The 12,750-nt window shown below is 53.1% G+C and overlaps 4 protein-coding genes across 4 annotated transcripts; 1 reads left to right on the top strand and 3 right to left on the bottom strand.

Moving 5' to 3' along the window:
• Positions 1 to 1,444: 1,444 nt before the first annotated feature.
• On the bottom strand, positions 1,445 to 2,707 carry POX_b02548 (Casein kinase I; the record flags this gene model as incomplete). Its single annotated transcript, XM_050111461.1, has 3 exons — positions 1,445 to 2,460; positions 2,520 to 2,592; positions 2,696 to 2,707. The coding sequence occupies 3 exons, from the start codon at positions 2,705 to 2,707 to the stop codon at positions 1,445 to 1,447; spliced, it is 1,101 nt and encodes a 366-aa protein (XP_049971807.1).
• Positions 2,708 to 4,831: 2,124 nt separating this feature from the next.
• On the bottom strand, positions 4,832 to 5,008 carry POX_b02547 (uncharacterized protein; the record flags this gene model as incomplete). Its single annotated transcript, XM_050111460.1, has 1 exon — positions 4,832 to 5,008. The coding sequence occupies one exon, from the start codon at positions 5,006 to 5,008 to the stop codon at positions 4,832 to 4,834; it is 177 nt and encodes a 58-aa protein (XP_049971806.1).
• Positions 5,009 to 6,057: 1,049 nt separating this feature from the next.
• POX_b02546 (uncharacterized protein) lies at positions 6,058 to 10,738 on the bottom strand (the record flags this gene model as incomplete). Its single annotated transcript, XM_050111459.1, has 4 exons — positions 6,058 to 9,562; positions 9,624 to 9,906; positions 9,977 to 10,379; positions 10,481 to 10,738. The coding sequence occupies 4 exons, from the start codon at positions 10,736 to 10,738 to the stop codon at positions 6,058 to 6,060; spliced, it is 4,449 nt and encodes a 1,482-aa protein (XP_049971805.1).
• A 411-nt stretch (positions 10,739 to 11,149) lies between these two features.
• POX_b02545 (uncharacterized protein) lies at positions 11,150 to 12,207 on the top strand (the record flags this gene model as incomplete). The annotated part of the gene is made up of 2 exons (XM_050111458.1): positions 11,150 to 11,347; positions 11,818 to 12,207. The coding sequence occupies 2 exons, from the start codon at positions 11,150 to 11,152 to the stop codon at positions 12,205 to 12,207; spliced, it is 588 nt and encodes a 195-aa protein (XP_049971804.1).
• Positions 12,208 to 12,750: the final 543 nt, after the last annotated feature.

Genomic DNA, 12,750 nt, shown 5'->3' with positions numbered 1-12,750 from the left:
TCCCAGTCCAAGCATCGCAAGAGTTGAAAACTGGAGATCACCAGGGGAGCCCGACCAAAGCAAAGGGGCCAGCAACCAAGATGGATCAAAGCATGCAGTTCATAAGAGGTACGTTGGAGCAGATAGAATTATTCACTATGCAAATCGACGCAAAACCACCCCGGAAGCGACCCTTACCATAATCCGTCGCCAATCACCCATCCAAAGTCACCACTCTCCCTATGAATACCTCACATAAAAGCAGATTCGGATCGAAGAAGCAAGCCACGGCGAATCTGCCACATCCTGGGTAAAGCCACTGCGAGAGCCACTTCCAAACACCACACACTCTCCAAAAGCAATCGGTGTGACCGATCGTCCCCTCGTCCCCGTACGGCGTCGATCTGCAGCGAAGAAAAAAAACAAAAATAAAGCAAAACATACATCATGAAATCAAAGGGGGAAGAAGACGGAGAAGGCACGCGGAAAAACCAAAAACAGAATCATCGTCATGAAATAAGAATAGAGGCAGAACATTGGGGATACGTCGCATATCTTCATGCGTTGTACCGGACGACCAAGAGCAGAAATCGAACATTGCGGGACCCAAAAAAAGTCCACGTGTCCAGATTGCCGCCTTCATTCGCATCTCTGTTGAAAAAGTGCCTTGCAGTTCGCATTCATCTGGAAATTGACAAGCATCGAGGTGCGCAAAAGGAATTGGTCGAATCGTCAAAATCGCTGTGCCGTGGAACAGGGTCGATGATAGACGTTGCTCATCGATCCGCCATGCGCAAAGGGTGCGTCCACGAATCGAATGTAAAGAAACTGGCACAATCTTCTCGGTAACTTCGTAAAGGGTGGAGTGGTGAACGGCAGCCTTTTCGACGATTTAAGAATAGCGAGAAGAAGATAGAGAACGATTGACAGATCAAATGGGCCCTCGTCGAATGAAGCTCAAAAATAATGGCGGCAGGACTGTGCAGAATGAACGGACCGATCCAGTGCGAAAGAACAAAAGTCCGGAGAGTCGGTGATGCGAAGTGGCAAGGGATCCACTGCAAAATTGACGGGGCATTTCCAGACCTTCACGAGGACGAGTAGAAAGAAAGGACCATGTAGCACGCAGGAGACAAGCGACAAGCAGAGCAGAAAAAAGTCAAAACAAATCGAATCTGCCACCTCTCGCGAGTCTCTCTGCCAGTGCTGGAGGATTAGTACCATTGAGCCCCCGATCCATCGTCCCGCTTCGAACGGCCAACAGAAGGTCCGTGACCTAACGCAGCTCCTTTCGAGGCAGAACGCAGCCTAACGCCGAAGACTATGCGATTAGTCAGATTCGGAACGAAAAAAAAATCCCTCCACGCAGGGGTCACTGGAGTGAAAAAGAACACCAAACGCGAGAGTCGATAGAAGAAAAAGGGGTTCCCTACTCGGAACCAGGTTTCAAAATACTCACATCCTGTCACTTCCTCCCAAGGCACGGTTGGTGTCCGGAGTGTTGTCGAGAGTTCCGCGGTCGATGACCTTGCGACGCTGACCCGAGATGGCACCGGGCTTGGCGGCCGCCAGCCGCACCGGCAGGGGCAGCGGCGGCGGCGGCCTGGCGGCGCGCGGCCTCATCGTCCTTGTCTTTCTTGGTAGCATCAACGATCATGGCGGCATTCTTTTGGTACTTGTAGACGGTCCAGTCGAAAACGTAGTCATACTGGAAGGATTCACGAACGAAAAGGTCGCGGAAAATCTTGCGCAGGTAGGAGTAGTCGGGCTTGTCGTCGAAGCGAAGGGATCGGGTGTAATTGAGATAGATGGCGAATTCGTTGGGGAAGCCACGGCACAGCACCTCGGTCGGTGTGGTCATCTTCTTCTCCATGATTCGGTCATACTTCTGCTTCTTAGTAGCAGCCTTGAGGCCTTGCCATGGCAGGGAGCCGCGGCAGAAGTAGAGCATCACATAACCCAAGGACTCCATATCATCACGACGGGACTGCTCAACGCCCAGGTGAGTGTTGATACTCGCGTAACGAGCAGTACCGGTAAGGTTCTTGTTCTCACGGTAAGGGATGTGGAAGTGAGTCTTGGGGTCGCGGTACTTCTTGGCCAAACCGAAATCAATCACGTTCACCTGGTTGCCTCGCTTTCCAATACCCATCAGGAAGTTGTCCGGCTTGATATCACGGTGAATGAAGGATTTGGCGTGAATGTACTCGATGCGCGAAATGAGCTGGTCGGCCAGAAGGAGGACGGTCTTCAGAGAGAACTTTCGGTTGCAAAAGTTGAACAGATCCTCGAGACTGGGGCCCAGAAGATCAATGACCATGGCGTTGTAGTCGCACTCGGTTCCGAACCAGCGGACGAAGGGGATACCCACACCACCGGCGAGGGACTTGTAAACGCGGGCCTCATATTCGAGCTGGGGGTGCTTGGCTTTGACGCTCTCGAGCTTGATGGCAATCTCCTCGCCCGAGATGATGTTGGTACCTATTGTTCCGGTCAGTCAGCCTGCAAATTACCCAACCTCACCAGATCAGACGCCTTACCAAGGTAAATGTCACCGAAGGAACCGCTTCCAATCTTACGGCCGATGCGGTATTTGTTACCGACGCGCAAATCCTGCAATGATGTCAGCATATTGACAATTCTCAACCAGACGAGTCATACTGGGGTCCGGTTGTGACGAGAGTCGACGACCGAGGCAAGGCAAGGAAGGACTGACCATGGTCGTCATGTTGGCAAAAGTATGAGGGCACAGCAGCTAGCCGTGCAAAATCCTAGTGTACTGTGGTGTTTTTGTATTAGCAAAGGCTAGATCGAGACGAGCAAGGTTGGAAAATTGAAGAGAAAAAAAGAGTTGAGCAAGGTAGGATGAGTGTCAGGGCACGGTGCATCAACAACAAAAGGGTGGAGATGGGGGCGTGATTAATCGGCCTGAGGCCAGCAGCGAGGCTGGGCTGATATCAATCACATTTGGCCACTCGCAGTTGCCTCATTTGCCGTCAACAAGCAAGAACCCGGTTACCACGGGGGCAGACAGACAGAGAGGGAAAGAGTGAGGCATCGAATGAGAGCATCAACATAGATTGAGGATGGGAATAAAACCACCTGCTTGTTTAGGTAGGTTCGGAGATGAAGGATCACCTACAGGAAAAGGTAGGATAAAGGCTGGGCGAACGGAGGTGGCCGACCGTAGAGCGACCCGGGTGGTTTGAGAACGGAGAGATCGGATCAAGGTCAGACGAGGCGAAAAGAGATTTCCACAATGACTCAGATTGAGCAACTTGGATATGGAAATGAACTGTCAAGGACAAAGCCTTGATCACCGACCAGGAGGAAGAGGGGGTGGGTGGAAAAGAGGATCTTGAGGGAAGAAAGGAGAGGGTGAGGGGCGTGGAGAGGAGTCGGTGAGGTGTATTTTTTATTAGCGAAGGCGTGGCTGGAATCTGGATGCTGGGACTGTATGTTACTGTAAACTACTGTATTGTGAGACCGCGGTCAGGCATAGTGTGACCGCTGTGCTCGGGCTGGACCACAGAAGTTGGGTGTCCCGAGGCAAATTTGGCCGCGCAAATTTGGATCTGTATTGTAATGCGCATACGTCAGACCTTGCTCCAAATGTTGGGCTGCAGGTCTGCGACATCCATCTAGGTAGGAGAACTTGGCAGAGTTGATCACCTGCCTGTCAGCCAGAGCAACGAGCAGCGTGTTGCATGAGACCACCGGGGTCGCTTGATCTCACAGCTGTGTGTTTCCTTCCCAGGACTCACAGGTTTACGGTCAGTACTTTCAGGTCATCGGCATATCTCCAAGAGGTCGTCTAGCGGTCCGGGCTCGTAACAATGCATTCTTTGTCTTGAGACTGGGTATGGGACTCATCAAAGTACTCACCACAAAAATCAGGGGGCCACGACCTGACCCCAGAATGTGGATCATGAACGGTCCGAGAACGTAAGGTGAATCACAGTCTTTCAACCAGCCTTGTAGGCGTGAAATCTACAGATGTACAATCTGTCGGAACGGACACCAGCCTGATTCTGGAACAACACTGGGCAATAAGCAAAGCCTATCTCATCCCCCTTGCCACTGTGTCGGCCAGTACATACTAATGTAGTATCTTCTACTTCATAGTGGAAAGCACTGTGGTAGTAGGATTGTTATAGATATACAGTCTATGTGGGATCAGTAATTTGCCTCTCTAGAATCAAGTTCATGGTACATCAGTTGCCTCCGGACTCAGTGCCCAAGTCCCGAAGATTCAGATTGGCAGGGATCCGCTGATTCAAAGAGTTTGGTAATCCCGCCGGGCGCCGCCCTTCCACAGGCCTTCCAAGCCCATCGGTGGACTGTGAATGGCCCCAGGAAGGGCGCATGTCAGCGGGTCCCAAAAATAACTCAATTAGCCGCTGTGGAGGACCCTCCGCCGCCCCCCCCCCTCCCGACCGAAGTTCCAGTATGTCTTGGTAATCACCTAAAAAAATGAAGATAGTGGTACATCTCTCCAGTAGGCAGGTAGGCACTTCACTTGCCGTACAGTGTACAAACTGCCAGTCCAGTACTGTGGTACGTAATGTTCCGATTCAGGACTCAACTTGTATAGAGCAAGGTCTCTCGATTCTCTTCGAGCTTTTGTACCTACATTCAACAACCCCCCCCCAGCTCTACATACTTCAAGACACTCTTGGCCCACTCCATTGATCAATGTCCCAGTTCCTCATCAATCCCAATCCTGGTAGTAATGTATCCTCCTTCAACCACCATCTACGTACATCCTGGGTGATATCCATCCAGAGTCTGCCAGGAAGAGGGGCCAAAACAATAACCAAAGTAACGGAGAACAGAGTAGCCTGGCCCATCTTCAGGGTATTTGCATAATCAACAGTGACACCCGGCCACCTGCAGCAATCAGCACGATAAAGATACTTGTCTTTCCCAACCAGACGCAGAAGCTGATCACGAACCAGCTGACGCCGGGCAGAGACACCACACTTATTATTCCTTTGTTGCCTACCAATCCTTGATCCCTGCAATGCATAACGGCGAGAGCTCTGTGAGGCAGAGCAATCCTCCACGTCACAAAGTAGACGCCAACACAGCAGTCTCGGGCAACAGAAGCGTGATCTAAAAGAGACGACCTAGAGGTAGAAGATGGAGTCTGGTCCCATTAATACAGTAATCATATACTCTGGATGATATCCAAACAGCATGTCATGGTGAAGTCAGGCCTAGTTGTTCGTTCGGCGAGACCTACGGGCAGCACTGGGATGAATAAAGTTAGGTGGGCATTTATCCGCATTCGGCTAAGCCCGCGGGCGTTCCGTAAAGAGCCTCTAGAATCAGCGATATCCTGAAGGACTCCATTGGAGATGAAGTCGACCGTCCGTGCGTCTTGGCACGGATGAAATCTTACTACTGGTCGATGCGCAAAGACCGATCGTATTTGTAGTATCGGGGAGATGGACCCGCTGAAGACCAAAAGCCGTTTCATCCTACCCATGTCATTACTGCGAACGGGAGACTGGGTAGAGAAATAACATTATCTGGTATTGGACTTAGGTTCGTAAGGGCAAAAATGGCAGAAACAAGCAAGAAAGCAATAGATCAGAACAAGCAGACAGAGGGCAGGTCCATGTAACGTGCTAGTGGTACAGCCAGAGTCCAATAAACATCGGAAAACCGGGGTATAAGAAAGGAAATGACAAAGAAAAGAAGAAGAACCTGAGTGATGCAGGACGATGATCCAGAAGAACCAGCCCAAAAAGAGCACAAGGAATACTAACAAAGAGGAAGGAAAGGCAGGAAAAAGACAACGTCAAGAGTCACAGACTAGCACGACCTAGTGATAAGGGTGTGGAACAGAAACTCGAGCTTCAATCACAGTGCTCCGTACAACATCCCAAATGGGCCAGGGAAAAGACAGCAAGAGAACACAATGGCGGAACATGCTGGTGGGAGGGTGGGAGAAAGACAAAGTGAATAGGCTCGAGAAAGGGGGAAAGCCTCGGTGAACATTCAATCGTGGAGAGGACATGACGCTGGTGGCCATGCGATGAGCGTCTGCACTGCGGTTTGTATTGACAAAGCTTAGATCATGTTCGAGGCAGCCTCGGGCTTGTTCTTTGTGCTGCCGCCACGTTCTTCTTCATCCAATCGTTTCCGCCATTCTGCCAAGCTATCATTCATCGCAGCGGGGCCATCACTGGTATCTTTAGTCGGAGTCCGTTCCAGATCCAGCTGGCTGCTCAAACGATAGTTGCGATTAGTACTTTCCCAGTGAGACCGAAGAGCCTCAAGCTCATTGGCCAGCGAGTCGAGAGCCATCGAGCCCCGGTTGTCGGGGAAAGCAGTCGAGTCTTGAGACAATGTGCTGTCAGCGCGACCACGGCCACCAATAGTGTTGCTGGAGGCGTTACTGTGTGTTCGTGAAATACCGTTCGACCCCTGGCCTAGATGAGATTGGCGGCGATAGTGACCAACCGAGGTCTCCACTTGCTCCAAAAGCAAATTGACTTTTTGTTCAGCGTCAGTCGCACGGCTCTCGAGATGGCCATTTTCCTTCTTCAGTTGCTCTAGCTCCGCACGGCTGAGGTCGGCAGCTTCCGCAAGTTCACGCTGAGTCCGTTCATAATCTGCACGTGCCTGCTCTTTCTCGGCCTCAGCCTTGACCAGCTGTGCCTTGAGGTCCGATATCTGCGCTTCCAGGTTTTCAAGAGAGGACGACGTATGAGTCTCAAGGTCCGAGATGGACTTTTGCAACTGAGCACGCTCAGACTCCCAGTCCGCCGCAGCGGCCTTGGCCAGACGATCCTCATTAGAGCCCCTTTGGTACTCTTCGATTTCAGATTGAAGCTTAGCATTCTGCGACTTGTATCGACTGAGCTCGTCCTTCATACGTTTCAGCATCTTCTCGGTGCCCTTGACATAGTGCACTGCCGACTGGTAATCATTCTCCAACTGCTCCAACTTCTCTCGGAAGACCCGATCGGCCTCTTGCTCACGCACTTCAAAGGAGCTCTTCAAGTCCTCATGGGCTTTCAGACTATTGGACAGCTGCTGCTCAAGCTCTCGCAAGCGGCCTTGTTCCGGAGTGCCAAAGCGTGAACCAGGTGACTCGAGTCGAGGGGATCGTCGACTCTCGGTGCTGACGCCACGCTCACCAAGGAGATCTTTCAACGCCGCGTGCTGGATGTTCAGAGCACTGGTATCACGTTGGTGAGCCTCAAGTTGAGCGCGCAACTCCCGGCTCTCGGCAGTTGCGGCTTGGGATTCCTTCAGAGCAGCCTGCAACTGTCTGCGAAGCTGCAGCCCCTCGCGACTTGCCTGCTCTTGATACGCTTCGAGTCCTGCAATCCTCTCCTCGGCCCGACGCAACTTGTCCGCCGCTGCATCGGCAGCCGCCTGGTTAGATTTGGCCAGTGCAGTAGATCGCTCAACTTGCGCTTCCAAAGCCGCAACACGCTGATCTGCGCGCGACCTGAACGAGTTCTCCAAGTCAACTGAAGCGGCACGCTCAAGACCCGACACAAAGGCAAATTTATGCGTCTCAGCCTCCTTGGCCGAAATTTCTGCCAATTCCTGCGCAGCATGCAGCCGACGGTTGGCATTTTCTAATTCTGTGGTCTGCTCTTCGTACTCGGAGCGAAGCTGGAGAAGCTTTCGCTCCAGCCCTTCTCGGCGCTCCCGCTCTTCGTGCAGTTGCTTCTCGACAATGGCGGTCTTGGCGGTGGAAGCTGCGACCGCCTCACGCAAGCCATCGAAGTTGGTGCTAAAGTCTTTCAGGCGACCGGAAGACTCTTCGGCATGGTTCAAGAGCTCTTCCTTGTCAATGATCAACTGTTTCAAAGATGCCTCCGCCTCCGCGCGAAGAAGTGCCTCTTCCCGAGCAGTGGCTTCAGCCTTGTGCAACTCAGCCCGTAGATTCTCGGCTTCAAGAGTATTGTTGGACATCTCTAGCTCGGCAAGTCGTTTCCGGGTAGCCTCAATCGTGTCTTCCGCAAGTTCCTTGGCTTGTCGTTCCTGTTCTAGTTCCGCGGTCAAGGTGTCTATCTTGGTCTTCAGCTCGGTCTGAGAAGCTAAGGCTGAGGCGAGGCGACGGCTCATGTCACTTGGCCGCTCCTCGTCACCATCCCGAGAAGAATCAGGCTGAGGCGTCCCATGTTGGCTACCACCATGGGCGGCAAGCCTTGTCCGCGAGTACGCTGCCTCACTCACGGCGACATCTCGTTGATGTTCAACCTCTGCGATACGCTTCGAGGCAATCGCTGCTTGGCGGTCCACAGTGGCCTGCATCTTGGCCAATTCCGCCCTCATGGCTAGGAATGCTTCCACTAGAGGCCGATCCTCTTCATTGACAACGTCGTTGATCCGTTCATCCATAATCGGGCTGCTTGCTGGGTTGGAAACGTACCCGGCCTTCTTCGCCAGGGACAACTCAGATGCATACCACGCGTTCCGAGCCTTTGTTGCTTCCAGCTCTTTGATCAGGGCCTCTTGGTGAGCAGTTAATCTAGGCGAACGTGGCTCTTCTCCGGGAGTCCGAGAACCACGGACACTGCGAGACTCAATGGAGCCATCGATGCTGGACACACGACGACCAAGTACAGACTCCTCTGCACTGTCCATTGAGCCCCGTTGGCGGTTTTGACGCAACGATCGCTGACGGGCGGGTGTCATCATTGGAGCCGCCTCGCCAGCCTCCATCGCCTTTGCGCTTATTCTCTGCGGTTGCTGGGTGGGTGTTCGTGGACTGGGGGACCCTGAGCTCGCGGGGATATCTTTGGCGACGGGAGATTCAACGTCGCGATCAGCATTCGCCGCACGGATGTCGACGGTAGGTGTGAAGCCACGCTCATTACTCGTGGGCGTCTTGCTGCGAGGGTTAGTCTGCACTGGGGCAGGCTGGTGCCCATTTGCTCGAGCACCAGGGGATGGTGCTTGGCCTGGGGGCGGCGGTCCAGCGGGAGCTTGTGCAATTGATGCTCGGGGAAGCCTAGAACCAGGTCCCATATTGGGACTGGGGCCAAGCTCCGCGGGCTTGACGGTGGGGACTTGCGCCGGAGCAGCCGGTCCGCGACGCAGTTGATCTGGGGTTGCATTCTGAGCTTCTCGCGAAGTGCGTCCAGAAGAAATCATTTGCTTGTCCGTACTAATTTTCCGGCCAGCCGGAACGGCGCCACGTTCGCTTGATTGGGAGTCGTTGGGGTATCGGATCTTTCCCGTGTCGAGAATGTAGGCCATGCTGAGCTCCGCAGGGTCCCTGGATCCGGAGCTGGGCTCCCCCGCCATCACAATGATTTGTTTCCCAAACGCCGTCATGCTGTGTCCGGATCGGGGAGATGGAGCTGGACCCATGTTTTGAAAAGAGTACCAGCGCCGAGTTGTGATGCGGAAGGCAGACAGATCTCCCAGGTCGATACCCTCGTCCGTGCGACCTCCAAACACGTACATCACATCGTTGACCAGTGCCGCCGCATGTCCCTCTCGAGGAGTGGGGATGAAGCCGACGCAATCCAGCTCGGTCCAGGTATTGGCACGAGGGTCGAATGTCCACACGTCGTTGAACCATTTGACCCCATTGGTCCCTCCAAATCTAGATATCGGTCAGTCGGTTACCGTTTAGTCTCGTGTGCGCAGCACCCGGTTCTACTTACAGGTACAGCTTGTCATTGTGGCTGACCAAAGTGTGGTTGGTTCTCGCCGGCGGAATCTCTCCCTCGGGTGGGCCGCCTTCATGGCTGTTTTGAACCAGCAGCTCCCACTTATTAGTTGGGTTTTGCAACTGATTGAGATCAAATGCGATCAAATCGTTGAAGAAGAACCCTTCCACCTGACCGCCAAAGACATAGAGCTTAGACCCAAGGATGTTGAGGGTGTGGCCGTAACGACCTGACGGGCGGGGGCCAGGAGGAATCGCACGCGACCATTGACGGGAAGCTAAAGCACACTGTTAGAAGATACCAGAGCACTGCGATGGTCATCATGATCTTCTCGCCGGGTCACCTACAAGTATTCAGCAGGTAGAGGGTGTCGTCCAAAGCATCCGTCTCATTAATCTTCGTGTCTCCGCCAAAAACAATGAATGCGTTGCCAACCAGCAGACTCGCGTGGCCTACTCGAGGGCCAGGTCCCTCGGACACGGTTGCAATTTGGAAACAGGAGAGACTTCCACCACTGCTCTCGATCATCCACAAGTCTCCCTTGACGGTCGATCCGTCGATCAGACCTCCCATCATGTAAATGTCACCCTCCTTGGATGCGACAGCATTGATCGCGGCCCCATATCGGGGGAAAGGATTTGCTTGCGGCGCGGGGAAATTGAGCCGCCGTTGCGACCAGGGGTATAATGATGCGTTTGCGCCCGCCGGTGCGACTCCATTGAGTGGGGGTTGATGCGATGGTCGTTGAGCCTTAATTTGGGACATTCGACGTCAGTACACCTGAAAGCAACGACCCATGGAGGCGGTTTCCAGAAGGGGGCTCAAGCAAAGTGGTCGGGGGCGCTTCCTACCTGGGACTCTGACTCGGCCCGCTGCCGTAATCGGATGGGATCAGAATTGGTGGGACTGGTTGCAGAGTTCAGAGAGTTATTGTAGCTGCTGCTCGGCGTTGGTGTCTGTTGCGCGAACGCATTCCCATCCTTGATTCCATTTGTCACAGGGGGCGGACCGCCTGCGGAGGGAGCCCCCTCCGATGTATGCACATTTCGGGTCGCCGGGGGCAGTGCGGATCCCTGTTGGTTCTTTTTAGACTTGAACAAAAACGCCATCGTGCAGGTGTCGTAATCGGTCGTTCAACGAGCGCGCAGCGGGAATGGGAAGTCGACAGCCACCGATCCAATTCCGCCGTCGGTGTGGGTGCTTCCGTCCCGCTTCAAAATCAGGAGGGGGCGATGCTCTTTTGAGGGCCACTGGGGACGACCACTCGGGGGACGCAAAGAGAGGTTTTGAAGGAGGGCCAATCGTTGGTCGCACTGAGATGGCGATCAGAACAAAACCAGGGGCGCGATGATCGCAGTGATTGACTCGATGGTATCGCGGTTGCAGATGAGCGTGATTGAGCGACAGAGCAATTGTTTGGTGATCGGACAAAGGAGTGTTGAGTCGTTGTGAGGTTGTTGTTCTCCCAGAAAGGCCTCCAGAAGGTCTCAAGAAGGGGGGGGATGATGCGGTGCAAATTAATGTCGATGGGATTGAACTGGCCCGAGCGCAAGACCCCAACGATGAGAGAGCCCGCAGGGCATGAGAAGAGCAACGGAGGAAAGCTTGAAGATGACGCCCACAGGGCTCGGAATGGGGATAAGAAGCAGAAAAGAAGGCCTGGAAGGCGGATGCGCGACCAGGAGATTATAGAAGGGAAGACCGGTGCGAGCGACGGGGTAAATTTCTCGGAGGTTGGTTTCCTCTCAGTTGTCCAACGGAGTGGACGAGTGGCCCCAGCAGCCAACAGCGGCATCCACTCTCTAGAGGCCCTTCGGCGACGCAGATGATTCAAGGGCAGGAAACATTGGATTGGACACATTTGGGATCAAATCAAAACACATTACATGACTACACTATTGACAGTATTACAGTTTCTCGTCCATGTGCAAGTCAGGTTTTTTTGTGGCCTCCCTTTTCCCTTTCCTTTTCCTTTTTTTTTTGTTTTGCTTTTGCCTTATGAACCGAGGGGTACAAACTCTACATGGAGGACACCAAGTAGTATACCTAGTACTGGCCAAGTACCCAGTCATGACTGAAAAGAAGAGCCAGTCCGGAGGGTCAGACCAAGGACAATGATCATTGACGTCTTGAGGGCAAAACAAAACTTGCTCATCATATGCTTTGATGCTCTGATGCTCTGATGCAGTACAATGGTGGACACGGGGCGAGGTCCAAGACATGGAGGCTTGCATGCCTCTCAGGGGCGGCTTCTACGCCAGTCGCGGCCCAGCAGTGGAGGATTCTTCGGTGGCTTGGTTCCGCGAGGGTTTCGGAAGAGAAAGACGGTGGTATGCACTTCCAACTTTGGGCAGGAGTGAGCCATTCGCGGTACCGCCATCTACATTTCCAAACATTCAAGACATTCCCCCTCATTCCTGGACACACGCTCCCACGTCGCCCAGCCCACCCGGATGGTGATTGTTTGTTTGTCTGGATCGCACTCTTCTCCCCTCCCCTACCTCACTCAAACGCTTCATACTCACAGTCTCCCGTGACTCTCGAGGTGCGGTCTGGCTTCTGTGCACGGTCCCGTTGAAGAATTTGAATTCCTGTCACTGATTACTGTCGCCTTGATCTTGCACTAAATCCCGAGGAAGCATTTGATGTGACTTGTCTTGGAAATCTTGTCTCATCTGACAGTTTTATCATGACAAGATCAGGCTTTCCTTCCACGAGTCCTGGAACCAAAAGCCAATCAAAGCCCATCGGAGTAAACCAAGGCTCGGTGTTCACATATTTGCTGTATATCGAAAGACACTTGGACGTTCAAATTTCAATGCATCTTATTGGGTTAAATCTGTGCCTCGATGGAATCTCCTCGAGGAATCACCCCCTTCTCTAAAGGATTCGAACATGTGTCTTTTTTCCAGACCCTGGGTAGTGTGGTCAGGAGAGGAGTGTCTGACTTTCCACTGCCCAGTCAAATTAGCTTGAATTACATCACGCCCTCTGAGGCCAATCACAGGGCTGTCTCTCGGGCGGAATCACAACAACTCGCGGTCCATGACCAATGGTCTGTAGGGAACTGCCGATTCCACACGCCGATCCATCCTCTCTCCACAGCGTGGATGGGTCTGTG

This window comes from Penicillium oxalicum, chromosome II, assembly GCF_001723175.1.
Source record: "Penicillium oxalicum strain HP7-1 chromosome II, whole genome shotgun sequence".
NCBI lineage: Eukaryota > Fungi > Ascomycota > Eurotiomycetes > Eurotiales > Aspergillaceae > Penicillium > Penicillium oxalicum.
This window is presented reverse-complemented; position numbering and strand designations above follow the sequence as displayed.